We start from the raw sequence: 22,005 nt of genomic DNA, 5'->3' as shown, positions 1-22,005 counted from the left end.
TCTGATTCTGATTCCCAATAGACGCTAAATGAACATACCTAAAACCGGAGTCATAGAGAATCTCAAGGGTCAAAGATAGATGTTTTCAAAGGTTATTTCTACATATGTCCCAGTAATAAGAAGCGCTTTGATCTGGCTTGATTCAGCATTTTTATTTTATTTTTTTACAATTCTACTAAACACATTTGACTATTTTCCCTGTTATTTAGTTTGCAGTGCCCTCTTGTGACTGCAGTCAATTAAATCACTTCATTACTACTAAGGATCTCCTCGTATAACTCATCAGATTATTAAGACGAGACACAGGACAAGACATGCTCTCTAAAAGTATTTTATTTACATAGTTCTCCTCTCCATTGTAGCATCTGAAAATAATTTTACATTAAAGATAGGTGCAAAAGTTTTAATCAGGGAAACCTTTTTTAAATAAAGAGTTTTAAGAACACTGCTGTCGCCGTTTGACTTTCCACCACAAATAACATACTTCCCCAGTTCATGTCCTCTGTTTCAGGTGGGCACCTCCAGTTCTCGCAAGAACAGAGAGAAGGGTGAAACCTTTTTCGTCCTGGCTCTTTTAACAGCTCTTCTGTAAATGTAGCCGTTGTAGCGTTTTCCAAAGCGAAGGCTGAGAGGGTTGTAGTTGAAATTACTTCTGCGATCATTGCAAAGGAGCTGCCTCTGGTCTTCGTTCTCTCTCAGGGAAAAGCAGAGGCTCGGATCCTCTGCCAGGAAGTCGCCTGCTGTTCTCCTGAATGCAGAGGACACTGCTCCTGAAGGCAAACCCCAGACACATCAGTCCACAACTGCAAATACACAAACACAGCAGAGTACGTGCAGCTGCAACCTGCTACACAATCTATTGAATCAGTCATCACCACACACACAGTGTTTGATGAGGTAACTCATGTATTTTTTTTTCTTTTTTAGATTATTTTAGTTTGACATGTACTTTTGTTTTTAAAAAGAGGATTTTATGACCATGAAATATCTATGTGTCGATTATTTTTATACCAAATTATGGGTTTATTGTTTGTTTGTTTTTTAGCTTCATATCAAAATTAAGACAGTCAATTACAACATCATAATTTTCACTTAAAACAGCCACAGGAGTCAAAGCCTTCATGGTTGATGCAAATATTTCATATGGATACCCTGTCTGTTACTGATTATGTCCAAATCCTCTGCTAATCCATGAATCATAAGGAAAATACAGTCCTAATGATAGTAAGACTGTATATTGCTTTCATAATGATGAGAACAGGAGGCTCAGCGCTTCATCCTACAGCTACAGTTACTCAAACTTTTCTGCCCCACTTCAAAAGATAGAAACAGTTCAGATCTCACAATTTTTAATATCAGCATTTTGAACAAGCCTCAACATTTTCCTTTAAGTCTATTTTGTCTGCAAAAGTCAGATTCATTTGATTTAGTTTTACTCCACATTGTTCTGGTAATCGGTGCAGTGGGGCCTGCAACAGTGTTTGAGAAGAAATGTATTACAACAAGATAGTGTGCCAAAGTATTACGAGAAGGAAACAGGCACAAACTGCAGACATAAACCCCATCAAGCTGCTTTGGCATGAAGTAGACAGAAGACTGAATGCAAGACAACCTAAAAGTGCAGCAGATTAGTAGGAACAAAAAGTATCTACATTAGAATCCGTATACCTATAGCAGGCTCAGCTTCTGAATGATTCAAACATTTTGATTCAATTTAGAGCTGAGAATTTCATGATTTTTTGCACCCCTCTAGCCTGTATTCTGAGACGTGAAACTACATTTTTTCAAACCCTTTATTTTTAGTGTAAATTCCAAATTCACAAAGCCTATAAAAACCTAACTGGCTGCAACTCTTGAGGCGACACGTTTCCTGTCTGTACTAATAATGCTAAATGAATAGCATAATGCTGTAATAAATAACAAATAAAAAAATATTAGACTTCAGTAGCCACCTGTTGCATGTGTTCTCTGTGCAGGGTCGACTCCTTGCAGAGCTGCTCCCACACTCCGTCCATCCTGGATAGCAATGAGAGCGCAAACCACAGCCAAAGCCAGTAGTCTCATCTTTCAACACCAGATCCAAAAATTGTTTGTCTACTGAGCCTTCCCTCCATTCAAACCTGTTTTATGTCTCCACCAGGTGACCGCCTGCGCCGCTTGGCTGCCGGCCAATCACAGTGCGTGCATCTCTGTCCTGTAAATTGTAGAGCTGATTGATGCTGCTTAAGTCATTTATCAGCGCTTCTACGAAATGCTGAGAACATCATTCAGTACAAATCACTATGCTGCATAAAAAAACCAAACACTTAAATCAAAAAAGCGATGAAGCTGTTGAGTAATGTTGCAGTTCAGTTTTTAATCCCATCTGCAGTCAATCAAAAAGCTGGAGCGGGAATGTGGAATGAGTCGTCGCTATAAAAATATTCTAGTTTTTTCATTCTCCGTGTTGAATGCTGTACAACTAGTACAGTGCAAAAGTCTTTAGACAGCCATAATTTCTTTATATTTTGCTTCAAGTGAGTCTTTTGTAATTTTTTTAAAGTGATCTTGATCACTAGCAGCTTCGTGAAGGGGTTTCAAAGTGTGTATTTGCTACTTTGCTACTCATTTTTTTGTCCAGCTCTTGTATGTCATCCTTCTTTCCTTCTTTTATTTTTTGTTAAACACTTAACAGGGACCCGAGTCATTTAAACATAAAAAAAAAACACACATAACCGTATGGATGACTGTAGAAAATAGGGACGACCTAACAGCTCCCCCAAAATGAAGCTAAAACATCTCTATCGCCCCCTGGTGTCTGGCTGCAGGATAGGTCACCCCCCCACCCCCCTTTCTCAAGTCGGAGGGCCTGGGTTTGAGGTGAAACCATTCCATGCATACTCCAAGAAGTACTGTCTTTATCATCACCCACCTACTTTCTTTTAAATGAATAAAAATTTTTTTTCATTATTTACAATACCAGAAAAGAGAGGGGGACCCCCCCAATAAATAAATAAATAAATAAATAAATAAATAAATAATAAATAAAAAAATAAAATAATAATAATAATAATAATAATAATAATAATAATACAATAATAATAATAATACATAATAAATAAACAATAAATAAAATAAAATGTATGAGGGACATTTGCAACACTCGGGTCAGAAAAAGCGCACGTAACATCATCAAGGACCACACACACCCACAGCACACACTGTTCACACTCCTGTCATCTGCCTGCTACAGGTGTGTGAAAGCAAGGACAATCCACAGGCTATCAGGCTACTGAATCACTGACTTACGCTTGAACTGTGATTATCTTTGACCTGTTAAATTGTAATTTTTTACATCTATATCCAACATAACACAACTTCATACAGTCTAAACATTTTAATATAGCACATTCTGTATATATTACCACTGTGACAGTGTTGCAACTACTGGCACTTTAGATTCTGAATACACCCACACATAAGCTACATAAGCACTTGTTTTACTTTATTATTTTGTATGCTCCGACTTAAACTTATTCTTTATTTTAGTTAGTTGTTATTTAGTTGTGTGAAGGGAACCTGCAAAGTAAGAATTTCATTGCTCTGCATAACCACTTGTGTTTTGTGGTGTATATGACAATAATCTTCTTGAATCTTGACAGTAAATAACATCTGAACAAGATCATTTTGAACAAAACATCTGAAAATGAGCTGTGAACTATGAAGTAGAAACGTGAACTATGAGCTGTGAAAACCAAAGGGGCTGTAAATCGTCATAGCAGGAGCTAGAGAGACAACTCAGGGAGAGGATTGTGGCTCAGGTGAGGGTCAGTGGCGCTTGAACACACAGAGATGGCAGCGATTGGTCAGGTAAGAAGAGTAAGTAACCTGGAAGTGTCTTACAGATTTTGTAGGTGGAGGCTGGCGTGAGGGGAAGGCAGTCGAAGTGATCCAGGTGTCCAGAATCCGAGGGTCCAGAGGGCGTGTTTATCGTGAATCCTTTGAGAAGGAGCAGGGAGGAAGGCAGGCGGGTAAATGGATATCTAACAGAGCTTGGGCTGTGATCATGATTACTGAGCAGACAAGCGTTCAGAAGTGGTGAGTAATGTTGAGAGTGAAAAGATGTACCAGACGATTCCTGAAAACCACAGAAAAACACCAGGGAAGCATACACCAAATACCATGATGCACAGGAATAACTTGTTGGTCTGGCAAAGACTTATTGAATTGATCCCTAGGGGAAATTATGTTGGTTACAGTGCTCCAGTACAAACAGTAACAAAAACAGACAATACAAGAAGTAAGAAATAGCACAATATATACAATATATACATACATATAACTCACTTACTAATAAATATCTGAATAAGAACGAAGAACATGTGTTAAAAGGGTGTTGCTATAGCAGGATGTGTTTGAGTGTGTGTTGAGAGCGCCGGTCTTATATGCAGGCAGCCCCAAATTGCCAACAGGCGCAGATCATGATTGGAATGAGGAAGCTGCGCCCAGAGGTGGGAACTCCAGCTCTGCGGAAAAACACACAGCCACTCACACGGACCATGACAGTAACATGTTTAATACCTAATTATCACATCAAAAATTGTATATACACTCCACACCAGTTGGTGGCGGTAGTGCACCATGCATCAGATTTATATTTTTACTGAAATGAGACCAGGTAAAAGTTTCCGCAACATTTACTTAGTCAATATAAAGTCATGAGTTGTCACTGAACCAGTTCTATGCAATTAACTACAGTGTGTGCAACAGAATTCAATTTTCAATTCAGTTTTGCTTATATAGCCTCAAGGTGCTCTATATTGTAGGGTAAAGACCTATAATAATATTGAGAAAAACAATCAGATGAACCCCTATGAACAAGCGCTTTGGCGACAGTGGGAAGGAAAAACTCAATTTTAACAGGAAGAAACCTCCAGCAGAACAACGCTCGGGGAGGGACAGCAAGAGAGCCAGAGATGAATAATAACTAATGATTAAATGCAGAGGTGAGTGAAAAGGAAACAGTAACTGCATCATGGGAAGCCCCTAGCAGCCTAGGCCTATTACAGCTTAACTAACAGAGTATTCAGGGTTACCTGATCCAGTCCCAACTGTGTGCTTTGTCACAGTTTATTTATTTTCCATACAGAGGCGTCTAAAAGCCGAAGGCTCTGCCTATCTTTGTACATGGAAGAGGAAAGAAGTTGCACAGAAGTGTGTAAGACTGCAGCTCTGCTTCATGGTCCCAACTCTGGATAGTTACATATTGGGTGGAAATGAAAGCACTCCATTCAAAGTGGGATGGATGCTGCCTCACCTAACAACACCAGACTTTTCCCAGAAAGTTTCCCAGTTATCTGTAAAGCACATAGCTTTTTGCAGTGCAGTGATTAGCAGTTTCCCTCATAAGAAGAATATTCCACGCTCTAATCAAACCCTAGGGGTCCTAGCACTGCTAGGACCGCTTGTTGTAGGGCTGCCAACTTTAACGCGTTAATGCCGTCATCAAGATTAAAAATTTTAACGCAATCAAACCATCTGCAGCACAGAATGGACAAAACTTTGGACAAAGTGCCCGAAATGCATTGACAGAGACATTTCAGGGATTTTGAGTCATTCCAAATGGATTAATTGCGTTGCAATTTTTAATAGCATTAATCGTGATAACGGCGTTTACATTGAAAGCCCTAGTTTGTTGGTTTGTTTTTATTTTGTTTTATTTTGCAAGCTGGTCGTTAGATGCCGCTCCAGCCGGCCCGCCCCTCTCCTCCTGTAAGCAGCAGGCGCACCTTGCAAACAGAAGGGCGAGCAACTTTCTTTTTTTTTTTTGCAGATGCCATGATGCTGCCCTGGGGAACCGCCCATGTTGCCCATATCAAAAACTGCTGCCTAGGGGTATGTTCTCACCAGGAAGTCCGCATAGATGTATGGTTAGATGTGGCTGGTAGACTAAAGCACTTTGACTGGTCACAAAGATGAAAAAAAGCTACATAAATCAGTCAGCCAGTGTAAGAGCTCATTGAGGCCTGCAAAGAGTCTCAGTTAGATACAAATTATTTTGCAAATCTTGATTTTTGCTTTTATTGGTTTTAGAAATTCAGATTACAAAATCATTCCTTAGTACAAACTATTACAAAAATAATCTTAATTAGATAAAAGTAGTTGGGGTGAGTTTTTTTTGGTAAGGTTTAAGGAGAGAAGTGTCAGATTGGCACAAGCTGCTGCACCTTTGCTAATCAACTCTGCCTTGTTAAGCAGCAGCAGGGTGGTTCCTCACGGAGCACATGTGCATGCTAGCTAATATAGTTGACTCAGGAGTGAACAGCTTCCGCTGATATAATATCTGACTTTTCTGGAGTTTGACACTACTAAGGGGCGAAAACAGGCCTTATTCTGTTTTTTGCGTGAGCGAGGAAATTTCCCTGTAGATGTTCAGTAGTTTTATAGAATCCTTATTTGGTTGTATTGAGTGGAATGTAAAAGTGTTTTTTAGTATCTGCTCTAAAAACAACACTTTTAAGCTAACATGGAGTCAGCCTAAAGCGGATTGATCACTTTAGGCCTTCACTCCTCAGAGAGATAAATAAATAAATAGTAAGACTGAGCACACAGCTGCAGTTTGTTTTTATCACACACAACCCCAAAACCAAACCTTTCACCCTGACATGATTATGGAAGGTAGGCGGGGTGGAAGTGCTTTGCCCTCGTGACTTTTTTTTTTTTTTTTAATAAGTCTCATCTTTGCCTTCGGAGAGGAAAGCTCTTTCTGGCCTCTAGCCACAACAGGTTCGAAGGTCCTACATTCAGATTAAGCGGAGCTTCTTCCCAACAGTGACGTTTGTTGGACCCCCAGAAACTGTAAGATGCCTCTGTCCCGTTCGCTTTCCATGACATCCCTGACCGGGGTGCTGCCGGCCTGGGAGGAGGACGAGCTGCCTGTGGAGGACCTGCTGCTCTTCGAAGTCTCCTGGGAGGTCACCAACAAAGGTCAGTTTCATCAGAACTGTATTACTTCTATTTCCATTTTATACAGTAAAACACTGGATGTATCATTGTAGTATTTATTTCATTTGAATCAGTTAGCTCATATTAATGTGTTTGAGTCAATATATTTCAGTGTGCGTGTGTATATATTTGTTTTTTTAATCACTCTTGTGGCTAGAAAAACAATATACAGAATGTATAAATATCTATGAATCAAAGGAATTAAAAAAAACTTGTGAAACCATAATGAACAGTAACAAATGTGTATCTTTAAAGTATCAGTATTTCAGTTTAAACATCACTTTAATTTGTATCTCTAATACATGCCATGTGACAATTTCCTGTTTAAAAAAAACCCCTCTGTCTGTTAATATTAGTAATATTTTATGAAAGAGTCACTCTTTGCCCCTTGAAGAGCAAATATTGCACTGAGTGTGCTCCCTCTGAAGAGTTAAACATTAAGCTGATGCTCATGTAGTGTCCTAAACACAAAAAAGATAAAATGACTGAATATTGAATTGGTTTGCATGTGGACAGCAGGTGTCGTGTTACAGTACTAATTGTGGCTTTTGCCTCGAATCACTGAGAACATTTTATGCATAGTGAAGATTTCTGCTGCCTGTTTATTCACTCTTACTGGCAGTTTGGATTGAAGTTGGATATGGAAACTGCAACTTTTTGTTTTTTTTAAAGATGTGACAATAGCACATTGTTTCATGTTGTGTTTAATTACCTTTAATTTCAAATTAATGAATCTAAAAATGTAAATATTAATTTGAACATTAAGGTTCAGAGGTTATCAGGCACTCTGCTGTTTTCTCTGGCTTTACTGTTTATATGATCCCTGCTCTCTGATGCAGCTCAGACGTCATTCTCCACTGAATGTTTTGGTGATAATATCAGTATTTGTCTTTATGCTGCCTAGTGAGACTGAAAAACATTACCACATGTGCTTTGACCCCTACAAACCAGAAATTTTGTGTCTGCTACAAATGGCACCAGTGCAATATCAGCTCCTGGCCAAAATGGGTTTGTATAAAAGATCTGTTAAAGCAATTGATGGCCCCTGACTATTTTCAGTGATTTAGTGTTTGACTAAATGACTGAACAGCTGATGATAATGTATGTAGGTATGTTTTGTGTCTTTCTTTCCATTTTTGTGGATTTTTAAATGACAATCTGGATTATGTCTCTGCACATAATAAGAGGTTATTTAACAAAAGTAAACCAAAAGCAAAAACACTGTATAGAAAAACTAGGAACATCTTTCCTACTTCCATAGGAATTAGGAGACTGAAAAGCAGCCAGTTGCTGCTACTAAATGCATTTGATTAACTGATCTGGAAATGTGAACAGCTATAGAAGTAGCAGTAGTTTAATTATCATTCAGGTGTCTGTTCACCTAATGCCAATGAAGATGGAAATCAAAATGATGAGGAAGCAATTTTTGTTGCCCATCAGTCTGTAACCGGTTATAAGGCTGCTTCTTGAGCAATTTGAAATCAGTCATTCTGCAGAGAGGGCATTAGCAAGTCAGAAAGCACTCAAAACAGTTTTCAGTCTTTCAGTTGACATTCCAGCAAATTCACCCCAATGATACTCAGAAACTTAACCCTCTGGGGTTTAATTGGCCATTTTTTTTCAATACTTTTGATTTTACCTTGTATATTTCACATTTTAAAACTGTTTACCTTGCCTTGTTTAAAATAATTCTTGTCAGTACTCCTTGTTTGATTTGGGGGGTTTTTTCTTTTCATTTTGACGTACTGTATTACCTCTAAAATCAACACACAAATAATATGAGGTTAGGAAAAGTTACACTTCTTTTTTTTTTTTTTTAACTGCAAAAACTACAAACATGTTTAACAAATCATTTTCATAACTTGAAAAGCAAAAGAAATTGTAAATGTAAAAGAAATTATGCACAAGTTTTGCAAACAAAGTTATTTGGAACTACTTTCCTAAAAATGTAGCAAGGCCTAAGGCGTTTTTATATAACCATTTAAAACTATTTACAGAATAATCAGGTGTTCTGCATCAAATAGTTAAAGTTCAAAATAAATAACTGGATTAAGAATTAATGTAAAAATGGCGTTGACTCCGACAGATCGCTTTTTACGTCACGTAGCTGCGCAATGAACGCAGTTTTTGTGGGTGGCAGAAAAAAGCAGCGTTCAAAGACCGGGAAAACTGCCTTTTTTTCCGCCACTCAGAAGGGGTGTTGAAGGCGCCCCCCACCCCCTTTTTTTTGACTAATTAAACGGCGATCTTTAACGCCATTTCTTAACCAGACGGGTTAGGAAAAGTGGCAAATTGTAGCACTTTTGGCTTGCAACAGTTAAAAGTTTTTACCCTTTTCTTTCAAACACTGACAGTTTTTTTTTTTTTCCCTCCACATATTACTGTAGTAATGTGTTAGGAGTCTGTGAACATACAGACTGGTTCCTATTGGACTTTTTACAAGAATTTTTAAAAGACAAGTCAAGTCAAAAGTTTGAAACCTTTTGCAGTGACTTCAGGTCTTTTCACTTGCCCTGTGTGTCACTATAGTTGGGGGAATCTACACAGTCATCCAGACCAAGGCTAAGATCACTGTGGATGAATGGGGAGACAACTACTACATGATGGGGCCGTACTTCGAGCACAACTTCAAGACTCAGGTGGAGAGCTGTGAGCCACCAAATCCTGCCATCAGGAAGGCCATGGATGCCCTCATCCACAACGGCTGCCAGGTGAGGGATGGGAGAGGAAAGATTATCTGTGTACCAGTTGACACACCAAAATGTACTGAGTTGACAGGCATACAATTTGCTTAACCATAAAGGGGACTAGTGGGTCTGGGGGTTCTCACCCATGAAATTAGTTATTCATCATTGTGAAATGATGAATATCACTGTCATACAGTTTGGGCTGCCCTGGATGTACGCTGTGTATGATGGGAATGATGTGATTGCATTGTGATTGCTGGATGAGGATGGTCACTGAATGGTAGTTACGCAGGAGGCTCAGATGCCAAATGCGTGTTTGACCACTAGAGGGTGCACATATGCTGATGAGACAGTTGCAGATCAGACTGTCAGAATACATTTCTTAAGGAAATAACAATTAGCATGACTTTAGTAAAAAGCTACACTAAAGCTGCAAGGCTCCTTGGAGATGTTTAAAATGATCCCTAAGTTATATTGTCTAACTTTAAGAGCAGATAGAAAATGTGTTTGTAAGAACACAACTTGGCTGTATATTGCTGTCATGCAAAAAAACAACACAATATAGTGATCACTTTATACTTCAAATGCATGCATCCAAAATTTCTCTTAGCAAAGTGGATATAACCAGAATCTTCATACCACCTACGCCCTAAGTAGGGTTAGGGTTAGGCTAACCTCAGGCTAAAACTGTTGCCATGAAACTGAATGCATATCCTGGAATAGAAGCACAGAGGCACTTAAATCTGAAAGTGTCCCTAATAAAATTGAACTTGTTTTTAATGCAGGTTCATTTTGGTCGCTGGCTGATTGAGGGCAGCCCCTACGTAATCCTGTTTGACATAGGCTCAGCAGCCTGGAACCTGGACCGCTGGAAAGGGGACCTTTGGGACACCTGCAACATTGGTCTGCCCTACCATGACCGAGAAGCCAATGACTCGCTCATTTTGGGCTCCCTTATTGCATGGTTCTTCAAAGAGGTGCATTATAAGTGAACCTAATTGTCTTGTTGGCTCCTATGCTGAGTTTTGGATTTATAAAAATAAATAAATCTCAATATGCATCACTGAGATGGTTGGCATAAGTAAACATGGCAGCTTTCTTTTGTTTTTAGTTGACAGACCACCTTGGAGACAAACCTAATGTCATCAGTCACTTCCATGAATGGCAGGCAGGTCCTGGACTTATTCTCTCTCGCTCACGCAAAATTCCCATGGCGACAGTATTCACAACACATGCCACCCTGCTGGGAAGATACCTTTGTGCTGGGAACACTGACTTTTACAACAACCTGGACAAGGTGAGAGAACAAGAGAACTGCCTTACAGCAAACAGACGCATAGTAACACTGTTTGTAGTTGGCCTATAACTGTCATGGACACCAAGCCATTCCCTTCTTATGACTCTAGTTAATAATACAGGCAGGGAAATTTGTCAATGTTTTATTGTGAATCAGAGCTTGATCTTTACAGCTGATATGTTGCCTACAATGTGCATATTAGATTCATTATAAATCAATTTCAGATAGTTGAATTGGGTAGTACTTAAATCCTTTTGACCCTAATAGAAGGGGGAAAAACATCAGTGTTTGTAAACATAGGGGCACTACAGTAGGCATGTTATTTATATTATCAAATCACAATAGTAATCACTTTTATATTTCATATTGCACGGCCTTTACACTACAATATGAAATGCAAAAAGTGAGCAAAGAAGAGAAGCCCACAGCATGCTGAGGCCTATTGCAGTGTACCTATGAAAACAGAACAAAAAGCAAAGTTCTTAAGAGTCTGTCTCCTGACACCCCACGTCCATCACAAAATACGCGTGCAACTCACACTCGCGCCTCTCTGCCTACAATGACCAGCCATAAGATTTATGCTCATATTTAAAGGTTTAGCTCTTTTAGGACTACTTAGAGCATCATTAGTAATGTTGAGCTACATTTGGAGATGTCAATGCAATGTTTGTAATTGGCCACACAAGCTAAAGGTCAATGTGGAGCTAAAGGTTACTCCTTGACCGAATGGATAATTGACAGATGATTCTTAGGACCATCACTTATTCTGTCGATGGAATCTTGTTAACTGAGAGTCGGAAAATGCAGCCAATGTGGTAAAACAAAGCAGGATCATTTCCAGACTTACAAACTGTAAATGAACTTTAAAAGATTTTTTTTAATTCATTTAATTGAATAAATGAAATGCAATATTTTATTATGCTCTTGTTTATGCTCAACTATGCCTGAAATTGATAATTATACATGCTGTTATAACCAAACCTTTTTGTGGACCCACGAGGGTAGTCGAGATCTTGCTTTGTAGGATTAATGAGGATGCGGTGAACTAAACTGGTGCAGTCTCATCCTCATTTTCCCAGTATGTTTCATGACAAACGCTCATACTCGGGCACTCATGTCCTCTCTTGCTCATTTAAACATGTATGCACGCTCGCATCCACACACAGCATAACTCTGTATTTGTTTGTGTACCTCCCTCTGTTTTGTCTTTAGGTGTTGTATCGTTGGTGTACTTTGTTACAGAGGAAGCACGTCTGTTTGCATCTATCTCTCCCTCTTTTTTTTTTTTTTGTCCCTTCTATTCTTCCACTTCTCCTGTCTTTTGCCTAGTCTTCACCCTCTGTCCACTCCAGCATTATATCCACAAGCGATAATATGACTTAATATTTTCTTTTTTAAAATAATTACAACAAAAACATTCCCATGAGGAAAGTAGACCCTCTGTAGGCTCCTCTTGTTACAGCAAATATATTTGGTAAAAAAAAGGCATTCAGAAAAATATTCTGCTGCTCTGGGCAGGTTTAAAAAAAAAAAAAAAGCTTGATAATTAAACATGTTTTGTAAAGTAAAATGAATGTTTTTGTTTTTTCTGTTTTTAAAAATTGTGTGTGGCAGTTTAACATTGACAAGGAGGCTGGTGAGAGGCAGATCTACCACCGATACTGCTTAGAGAGAGCAGCAGTTCACTGTGCTCACGTCTTCACGACAGTCTCTCAGATCACTGCTGTGGAGGCCAACCACATGCTGCACAGGAAACCAGGTGGAAAATTTTCACTATACTATCTCCACAAGAACGTAGTTTTACGTTGTCTATTGGTTTTCTGACGATCCATGCAACACAGTCATGCAAGAAATGTTTTTACAAATCACACTACAGTCCTGTAGATAAATACATATCATGATTGACTCATTTGTAGTGATAACTAGCAACAGTAACTTGAAGTAATCAGTTTCTGTATGATGTTCACACAGTCACACAATTTGAAAAATTGGATAATTCATCACATCTGGGGGGGGCTCTGAACTTGGAACACAACTGTATTCCAGGGATTGATGGCAAAAATACCTTCAAGTTTGAAATAAAATTTTGAAGCTAAACACAAAGTAATTTTGATACCGCTGTCAACGGAAAATGAATAAAACCATCTTTTCCTTTGTTGGTACAGATGTGGTCACCCCAAATGGGCTGAATGTGAAGAAGTTCTCAGCCATGCACGAGTTTCAAAACCTGCACTCCACCAACAAGGCCCAAATCCAGGAGTTTATCAGGGGACACTTCTATGGGTTTGTTGCTTTATTAAAAAGTAGTCCTGGCAGCTCTCGAAGTTTGTTGCACTTCATAAAATGAATCGACAATTTCATTTTATTAATCTTTATTATCTCGGTAGTCACCTGGACTTCAACTTGGATAAAACCCTCATCTTCTTCATTGCTGGGCGCTATGAGTTCTCAAACAAAGGAGCAGATATTTTCCTTGAATCACTGTCCAGGCTGAACTATCTGCTGCGGGTGAGGCCGTGTTTGTTTTGTGCCTTTTTGGTAGTGTTGTGTTGTACACATCAAATGGAAACCCATCGTCACCGTCTCTGCAGGTCCACCGAAACGATGTGACGGTCGTAGTTTTCTTCATCATGCCAGCGAAAACTAACAACTTCAATGTGGAGTCCCTGAAGGGGCAGGCAGTACGTAAACAGCTTTGGTACGTCCTGCTTTGCTGATTACTTGTAGCAATTAAATAATTCTGTACAGTACATCCATTTTTTTTTTTCATTGTATACTCTAAATGTGATGAACAATACCCTGGGGGGGGATCTGGAAATCTGTTCTGGATCTGGATTTTTCTCCCTCACTGATCACTTGGGGAGCTGCAGTTTTTGGCAAAATTGTAAATCCCACAGGTTGTAGTGCATCTGCCTCCCAATTTAGAAGAAGGCTATAAAGAACGGCACATGAATGAAATCTGAAATGGAGCCTGGGAATTGCAGGGCCTTCTAAGTTGTCTCTGCCATGTTGTTGTTGCCATGCAAAAGCAGAGGCTGTATGCCAACAGGTAATAAAGAAGAAAGTGCACTAATGAATGAGACAAAGGAGTGTTGTTAGGAGAATTTATTTTTAGGCGCTACTGATGCTCAAGTTCCCTGAACTTGTCGTGTAGCTGTTCGCCACCTGTTTGTGGTGATCACCTGCACAACATTTATTGCTTCAAGCTTGGGCTTATCGACCTTTCTGGGCAGCCACGACACATCAGACAAATCCAATCTTCACTTGTAAATAGCAGACAGTTTGAGACAGCCTGGTATTGATCTGATTTGAAACACAAACCTGATTTAACTGCAGCCTGAACAAAGTGTTTACCTCCATTAGGAAGCTGTACTGAAAGACTCGTCATTATCCAACATTGATTTAAAAAATGTGTACTTCCTCATGAGTGGTTGCCAAGGTGGGCATGGTTCAGCAAAAATGCAACTTAGGAACTTTGCTCCTTCCCTGCTTTAACTCTTAAACTCTAAATAATAATGATTTTCTGTTACTGTTGGTGCTTCAAACTAACAACTGCAGTGGTGATAGATTTCCTTTGCTTTTAACAGGGATACAGCTCATGCTGTTAAGGAGAAATTTGGTAAAAAGCTGTATGATGCTCTGTTAAAGTAAGTATTTCTACTTGCTGAGGTATTTGATGTTGATATCAAAGTGTTGTGTAAATTTGCAGATCAATGATGATGTATGTATGTCTTCTTTCATTAGAGGGCAGATCCCTGATCTCAACAACATTTTGGACCGAGATGACTTCACCATTATGAAGAGAGCCATCTACGCCACACAGGTGTGCGTGCGTGTGCGCGCGTGCGTGTGTGTGTAAACTAATCTTTAATTCTACTTCCCCTCTTTCAAGTAACTGACTACCATTAGTCCTTATTGATGATGACTTAGAAAGATTAATATCAGTAAATTGTACCAGTGTATTGTTTCCCAAGACAAACTGTGTTCAGCTGAAATCTTTACACCTAAGGTGACACTCTTGATAAGAAAATGTTAATATCTGTAAAATGATGTGGAAATTGGGATCTTTTCAACCAGACAGAAACGACCTTTTTACTACATAAAGGGCCATGTTTATGGTTATGCCACTATTACATTTAGGCACATACAAATTTCAGGATAACTTATTTCAACAACATTAAAGATATAACTTTCATTTTGACTCAAATGTTAAAGCTATGCTGGAATATTTTATTTTGAATTTCATATAACTTAATACAATTTTATTTTTTAAATTGTCATCTTGCTCTGTTCATTTAATTTGTGGGTCCTTTTGTAGTCTGCTGATAACAGTGTGGATAACATCGCAGGCTGTCGCAGCATTAGCAGAGAGTGCGGCACATGCAGTTATTCAATCTTCAATTGAAGTTCATACAGCACCAAATCACAACAGTTGCTGTAAGGTAGACCCTACAATAATACATGCAGAGTAAAACCCAACAATCATATGACCCCCTATGAGCACTTTGGCGACAGTGGGAAGGAAAAACTCCCTTTTAACAGGAAGAAACCTCTGGCAGAACCAGGCTCGGGGAGGGGCGGGGCCATCTGCTGCAACTGGTTGGGGCGAGAGAAGGAAGACATGTTATCACGATAACATATGTACACTCCCACAGTAGATAATACGGCCTCATTCTACTAGCTTACCAGCTCAATGTCCTTACTGCAGAGTGTCTTTTTGATAGTCAGATGGTGTAACTCTGGACACTTATCATTCACAAACACAGCCAGACACCCCCCACCCCCTCCCTTGTCTTATTTCTGCTCTCCTTGGTCAGCCTGGATTAGATGCAGATAAACATGGACTGTCTTACTTTTTGGTGTTAGTGTGGTTAATTGGACGGATAAGATGCCCACTGATTCCAGGGCCACCAATTCATCCACGTTACTGTGAAGAAATCTCACATTCCACATGATGAGATGATGGGTCCGTATCTTCTCCTCTGGTTTCGATGCCTGATACCAGATTCCTCCTAACATCTTAGGGCAGCTCTGGACTAGAACAGAGTCCAGCTCCTGCCAAGGATGGTTCCAGATCCTGACTATATCTAGTTGATATCTCTCAACCTCTCACAAGCTCAGGCTTCGATTCCACCAGAGATGTGATGTTTTATTTCCTAATAGCCAGCCCTGGTATCTGGAGACTGGACCACCGCCCTCCTGTAGAGCCTTTGCCTTTGAACATCGCCTGTCACACAATGTACCCAATGCCTATAGCGCCTTCTAACCCTAACCTGCAGGTGGTGGACCTACTGGAGGGAAGCCAGTGTAGCTTCTTTGGGCTGCATCTGACTGGACCCCATTGCCTAAGGGCCTGGTCACCAGGCACTTTTTAAAATCACTCGGGGGTCAATTGAATTCCTCACTTTTATGTTTATCTATCCTAATCGCATACTTTAACCTCTTGGCTTGCAGAGGCACAGCCTCCCTCCAGTAACCACTCACAACATGCTGGACGACTCAGCAGATCCCATCCTGTCCAACATCAGACGTGTTGGCCTCTTCAACTCCAGGAACGACCGTGTCAAGGTAAACAAAACATTATGTCAGCCATGTCAGGTGTGATAAGATCTCTCGATCTCTCTATTGATGGAGATAGATATTAATTTTTAAAATGTATATCTAAAATGTGGAGAGATCTACTGTGACTACACAGTTGGTCTTTAATCTATTAACTTGTAGTTATTAAAAACAAACAAACTGGCTTAACTTTTATGTTTTAATTTGTGCTATGCTGCCAAATAAGGACATGGGCAACTCTTATCTGTGTGTCACCCTCTCAGGTTGTTTTCCACCCGGAGTTCTTGTCCTCGACTAGTCCTCTGCTGCCAATGGACTACGAGGATTTTGTCCGTGGTTGTAACCTTGGAGTGTTCCCTTCCTACTATGAACCATGGGGCTACACACCTGGTAGACTGACCATCCTCATGTTGTAGCCAGGCATACATGTTTCTACACAAATGCTTTATACTTCCCCTGTGCATATTGTTTAGGGCTTCTGTCTTCTGTTCTCCAGGTGAGTGTACTGTAATGGGCATTCCTAGTGTGACCACCAATTTGTCAGGTTTTGGTTGCTTCATGGAGGAGCACGTGTCGGACCCTGCTGCATATGGTGCGTGAGTGCATTCACACTCATGGGTGCACAAACACTGTGAATTATGTGTGTTCATCCTTATGGATTATGTTCTTTCCCCCCTCCTCCTCTCTGTCAGGTATCTATATAGTGGACCGACGCTTCCGTTCTGCTGAGGAGTCCTGCAACCAGCTAACTCAGTTCATGTTCAGTTTCTGCCAGCAGTCTCGGCGGCAGCGTATCATCCAGCGCAACCGAACTGAGAGGCTGTCTGACCTTCTGGACTGGAGATACCTGGGACGGGTCGGTTTCTGATTCTGAAGCCCTGAATAGTTACGTGGTTAAAGTCAGAACAGGACACAATCAGAGAAAACGGGAGTCTACTACTGAACTATATTCTGGTTCAGCCAACAAATAATCAATTTCATTACTGCTTTTGCTGTTTACCAGATACAGGTATACAACAGTGAACAGCAAGCTGCCAACTTTGGTTGTGCTAGGCTATTCCACTTACACAAGTCAAATATAGGGCTACCATGCTGTGGCTCCTGTGAACTGTGGTACAATGTGCCATGTATTGATCTGCTATATAGTTCACCCTCTCCTTTAACAGGATAACGTGCTGACCTCCAAGATGATTGCAAAACAAGCATACAAGATTTCATAATTGGTCCATATGTAGAACAAAGCATGCACCAACTTTAAGACTACTTTCGTCGTTACTGAAGGATGTATTCTTATGGTCAAGATTAATTAGAGGTGGTAGTTCAGACGCCCACATTGCAAATCTTTCATTGAAATGTTTGTTCAGTTCTTAATGTATTTCTGGCTTGTTTGACAGTTCTACATACATGCACGTCACCTGGCCCTTAGTAGAGCTTTCCCAGAGAAGTTCAAGATGGATCCCATGGCCCCTCTGAAGGTAAGGAATCCTTTACAAAGGATTTTGATCATAGTTGTGCACAAAACTTTATGTAGAGTAAGTGTTGAGGAGAAAGTAGAGCTTTGTGAAGTGATTTAAAGAGTTTACTGTTTGTGGGGATTATGTCTGATCCCCTTTTGTGCTCAGAGGACATCCTGGCCTTTCTCGTGTGTTTGGCTGGCCTCTTTTTGCCCAAAGAGGCAGGAAATGACAAAAAAATGTTAAACAGAAAAACTTCATTTTTAAAAAAAATTTTTTTTTTTTTTTATTCTTCCTTTCCCCTCAGTTCTCATGAGGCTAGGACCTTTGCTAGCTAGCTGTGATCCTGTGTTACATTTACAACCTAATTGAAAGCATGAGAAATGTACTGGCGTTACTAAATTCTGTGTGGTTCTTGTACCAAACAAGTTGATGCCATCGGATGCTAATGATCAGCGGCCCTCACATCACATGTGAGAAAGTCTGAGAGACTTGTTATGGTCCATGAAAACATCACTTGACCCTCTTCAGATTGTGGCAGGTAGATTGATTGCATTGTCGACTCTCATATTTGGTCTCTACATAAGCCTTGCTTCCATCTAGATGCTTGCTGAGGGTCATCTTGTTTTATTTATCAAGTTTAACACAATTCAGTCAGATTAAGAGAGACATACAGGAAATGTTAGTAAACATCTCAGGATCTCATGTATCACAGTCTAACTGACAAACTGCAGTATGTGAGATAGTTTGTCTAATGTTCAATACAGCAACTCCAAGGGGAACTTGCTGCGTCCATTCTTGTTGTCCTTGTACACATCCCACTTAAAATCAGACGTAAAAATCTGGCTCATGACATCGACAGAAATACTGATTTTTGTAGTGATTGGATATGTTGGGAACAAGAGGAGTACACAGGACTGGTGGATCATTTTTTTGGAGCAGAGAAATCCTCTGCTTCTGAATGTGGAAAAGACCAGAAAGGTGATGGATATCTAAACGAAGATGGTGGCTACACGTCCCGTGTCTGTCGTAGGACAAGATGCCGCTGTGGTGCAGGAGTTGACATCCAGATACTTCTACATTAAAAGGCTGAATTGGAAGACCAACACAGAGGCTGTATACAAGAAGGGGGTGAGCATCCTCTATTTCCTAAGGGAGCTGAGATACTTCTGGAGAATTTCTGTCAGTTTCTTGTGGAGAGCGGAGTGGAGCTGGTGATGCCAACAGACTGAATAAACAGATTAGGAAGGTTAGTTCTGTGACTGGATGCAAACTGGGAGTCTGAAATACTACAACTATATACATTTTGTTGTTGTTTGTTTTCTTTTCTTGATGAAGTCAACTGCTGTAACAAGAATTTCCTAAGTATTTAAGAGTGCTTTTTAAATCCAATGTTTCTAAGCGATTATCAGATAAAAATGAGCATTTCATGGTTCTAGGCCAGCCTGCCAGCTTCCTTTTTACTTTATTAGGCTCCTCTGCTCACCTGGTAAGGGTTCACACACTAATCATATTAACGATCTACTTCAACTTTAGATTAGTGTAGCAAAATTCACAGATCTGTTTAGGAATCAGACTTACAGTGACTGGGCTCATTTGTCTCCACAGACGGAGGGTTTCCGGTATCCCCGGCCCTACTCGGTTCCACCCTCTCCTTCTGCCTCTATCCATTCCACGCCCCACCACAGTGATGTTGAGGATGACGATGATGAACCCTATGATGAAGATGAGGAGGCCGAGAGGGACCGGATGAATATCAAATCTCCATTTGTGCTCAATGCTGTGCCAGAGGGGAAGAAGCAGCAACCAGGAGAGTCAAGAAACTGAAATGCTCCAGAGTAGCTATGGCCTTTACAGTTGGATGGACTTGACAGACAAATGTGTGCGGCGGTGGGGGGGTCACTGCCTGGTTAGCCCCGCAGTCTACACCACAGTAATGACGACCCCCCCACATCATCACCTTTTGTTAACAATTGTTACACTTATTCTGCTGCCAGGCAATAAAGTCCACCCTGCATAACAAACTTTTTATAAAGTTTGTAGAAAGGTTAAATCTAAGTTTATCATCTGTCTTCAAATGCTAGCTCGCCAAAATAACTTTAGTCAAGCAGAGTCTGAAAATGCTAACTGAACATTACAGTTATTTAAAATAAACTTGAGTAGAACAAAGTGTCTGTCACAGGCTTTCCATTCGTTTGTTTGTTTGCATGAAGCGATAGTAGAGGGTTGCGCTTTAGGAGCAATTTAGAATGAGCAATGAATTTGACACTGTAGCCTTTTAATTTTAGAAGACTATTTTTCAGATTAGAGAAAGCAAAACCAAAAACGATGACATGAGACGAGGGACTGTCAAAGTAAAACAGGAAGTATAACACAGACGTGGACTTTACACTGAACAAAGGGACCACTGAGCTAATCTGAAGGCTGAAAAGTTGAGGTTGGAAGGTCTGCAGCATTTGACTTTGCAAAAATTTGGTTACATCTGTAAACTATGCGTCTCAGTATCCACTGACTTTTTGTGATTGGACTTGTTGCACAAGTGACATTTGGAATCACTAGGATGATGCAACTACCACTTCACATTTAAAGAAGAAAGTGATGGGCAAAATCTAACGACTACTTATTGCCAATTTTTACAGTGCACTTTGGTGTTACCACACACCTCTACACAGTAGTTTAAATATGGCAATATAAGGGAACAAGCTACATGTGATTTGATTCAAAAGACGCTTTGCTTCACTCTGGACTGAAATGGTTTGTGTATGTTTTGAGTTTTCCAAGGTAATCTTGTGGTCTAATATTGCAAAAATTCTGATGTACTCTATTTTATTATTTATCATCACGTTTACACTTATCTTTCCTTGAATTTCCAAGTAACCCAATTTCAGTTTTGTTTAAATTCTTGATTCATATTTTTGAAATCTGGAGCAAATTGATTTTTTGTTTTACAGGGATTGATTATATACCTGAAAAATAACACTGACCATAAAAGTAGAAAATTTGCCCCAAACAGTTTCAATTAAACTCTTTTTATTAAAACATCACATTTCATATTTAGAGAATTTATATTTACAGCTTCCTTTTCCCCCACACAGAACAAATCAGAGGTTGTCTGGCAATGATACAAACATTAGAAATATTCCCTCTTCCACACTGGTAGCTCCTGGATATACACCTCATCTGCGTTTTCATCAGCTAGAAGAGAGGAACGGTAAAAGAAAGTATGGAATTGAAATTGAGCAAAAAGAAGAACAAAACACACATTTTGAACTAAATGCCACAAGATTTGAAATCTTTTTTTTTTTTCTATTATTGCCTTTTCACTACAATCTGAAGTTGATTCGAACTGGAACAAATTTTAAAAAAAATTTTTTCAATCTCTTTTCTTTATTAGGGCATAAAGACAAATTTGTGTCGCAAAAAACCTTCATAAAACTGCAATGACACAGCCATGCTAACAACTACCATAGTACCATAGTTCCCACAACTTGAACTCTAACACCTAAATCATCTGTTTTCTCACAGAGATATTAAAGGACAGTTAATCTTTTTTTTTGTATATTTGGTCAGAGTTGCACTATGACAGTTTACAGTATACGAGTTACCCAATCAGCTCTAGAAATATCTATCTTCTCTCAAAAACAGCTGAAGTGGCCATCATGGCATCTTGTGATGCTCAAAGCATGAAAAACATACATTTGAAAAATGTGTATATAGAACCCATAGGTCCAGATTCTGCTCTCACCTCCCTCTCTAGCCTGCTGTAGGAAATTAAGCAGAACAGTAGCAGCCTGGTCCACAGTCAGCTTCTCTGTGTTGTGACTACGAGTCTCTGACAATCAAGAAAACACAACACAGTCCTGAAGGTGATTGCAGGTCAAGGTCCGCCATGAAAACCACTTACTGTGTATAAACATGGAAAGTTTATTTTTGTCTTTCTTTTAAATAATGAAAGTTAACTCTGTGAGGTCTAAGTCACCATCAGTGTTTACCATAAGCCCTGTGCAATCAAAATGTCCCCCCC

At 39.7% G+C, this 22,005-nt stretch overlaps 3 protein-coding genes across 5 annotated transcripts in view; 1 reads left to right on the top strand and 2 right to left on the bottom strand.

Moving 5' to 3' along the window:
* Positions 1-315: 315 nt before the first annotated feature.
* Positions 316-2,098, bottom strand: kiss2 (kisspeptin 2). Its single transcript, XM_014339509.2, has 2 exons — positions 1,953-2,098; positions 316-770 (listed from the first exon to the last, which is right to left on the bottom strand). Exons 1-2 carry the CDS (start codon positions 2,062-2,064, stop codon positions 508-510), a joined length of 375 nt encoding a protein of 124 aa, XP_014194995.1. The 5' UTR covers positions 2,065-2,098; the 3' UTR covers positions 316-507.
* A 4,114-nt stretch (positions 2,099-6,212) lies between these two features.
* On the top strand, positions 6,213-20,285 carry gys2 (glycogen synthase 2). 2 transcript variants are annotated; one of them, XR_316942.3, is made up of 17 exons: positions 6,213-6,966; positions 9,514-9,695; positions 10,457-10,648; positions 10,783-10,968; positions 12,583-12,727; positions 13,134-13,251; positions 13,356-13,476; positions 13,560-13,666; positions 14,556-14,615; positions 14,713-14,791; positions 16,423-16,536; positions 16,791-16,917; positions 17,024-17,119; positions 17,220-17,383; positions 17,922-18,002; positions 19,015-19,112; positions 19,590-19,701. XR_316942.3 is itself a non-coding variant. In XM_005940591.3 (16 exons), the coding sequence occupies exons 1-16, from the start codon at positions 6,843-6,845 to the stop codon at positions 19,806-19,808; spliced, it is 2,115 nt and encodes a 704-aa protein (XP_005940653.1). In that variant the 5' UTR covers positions 6,217-6,842; the 3' UTR covers positions 19,809-20,285. The 2 variants fall into 2 exon arrangements, 1 of the variants encoding a protein (XP_005940653.1); XM_005940591.3 differs by lacking the exon at positions 19,015-19,112 and having other exon boundaries at positions 6,217-6,966; positions 19,590-20,285.
* A 463-nt stretch (positions 20,286-20,748) lies between these two features.
* spx (spexin hormone) overlaps positions 20,749-22,005 on the bottom strand; it is a 2,799-nt gene continuing 1,542 nt past the window's right edge. Inside the window, exons 5-6 of one of the 2 annotated variants that reach the window (XM_005940594.2) lie at positions 21,727-21,813; positions 20,749-21,176 (exon numbers count right to left, since the gene is read on the bottom strand). In XM_005940594.2, the coding sequence (XP_005940656.1) occupies positions 21,112-21,176; positions 21,727-21,813 (152 nt within the window). In that variant the 3' untranslated portion in view covers positions 20,749-21,111. Of the gene's footprint in view, positions 21,177-21,499; positions 21,814-22,005 lie in introns of those variants that run through there. The other variant, XM_005940593.2, reaches the window with a different exon arrangement.

The sequence above is a fragment of the Haplochromis burtoni genome, unplaced genomic scaffold, assembly GCF_018398535.1.
Source record: "Haplochromis burtoni strain Fernald_Lab_line unplaced genomic scaffold, NCSU_Asbu1 Contig_281, whole genome shotgun sequence".
In the NCBI taxonomy this organism is placed as follows: Eukaryota; Metazoa; Chordata; class Actinopteri; order Cichliformes; family Cichlidae; genus Haplochromis; species Haplochromis burtoni.
Note: the sequence above shows the minus strand (reverse complement) of the source record. Positions and strands in the feature narration are given on the sequence as shown.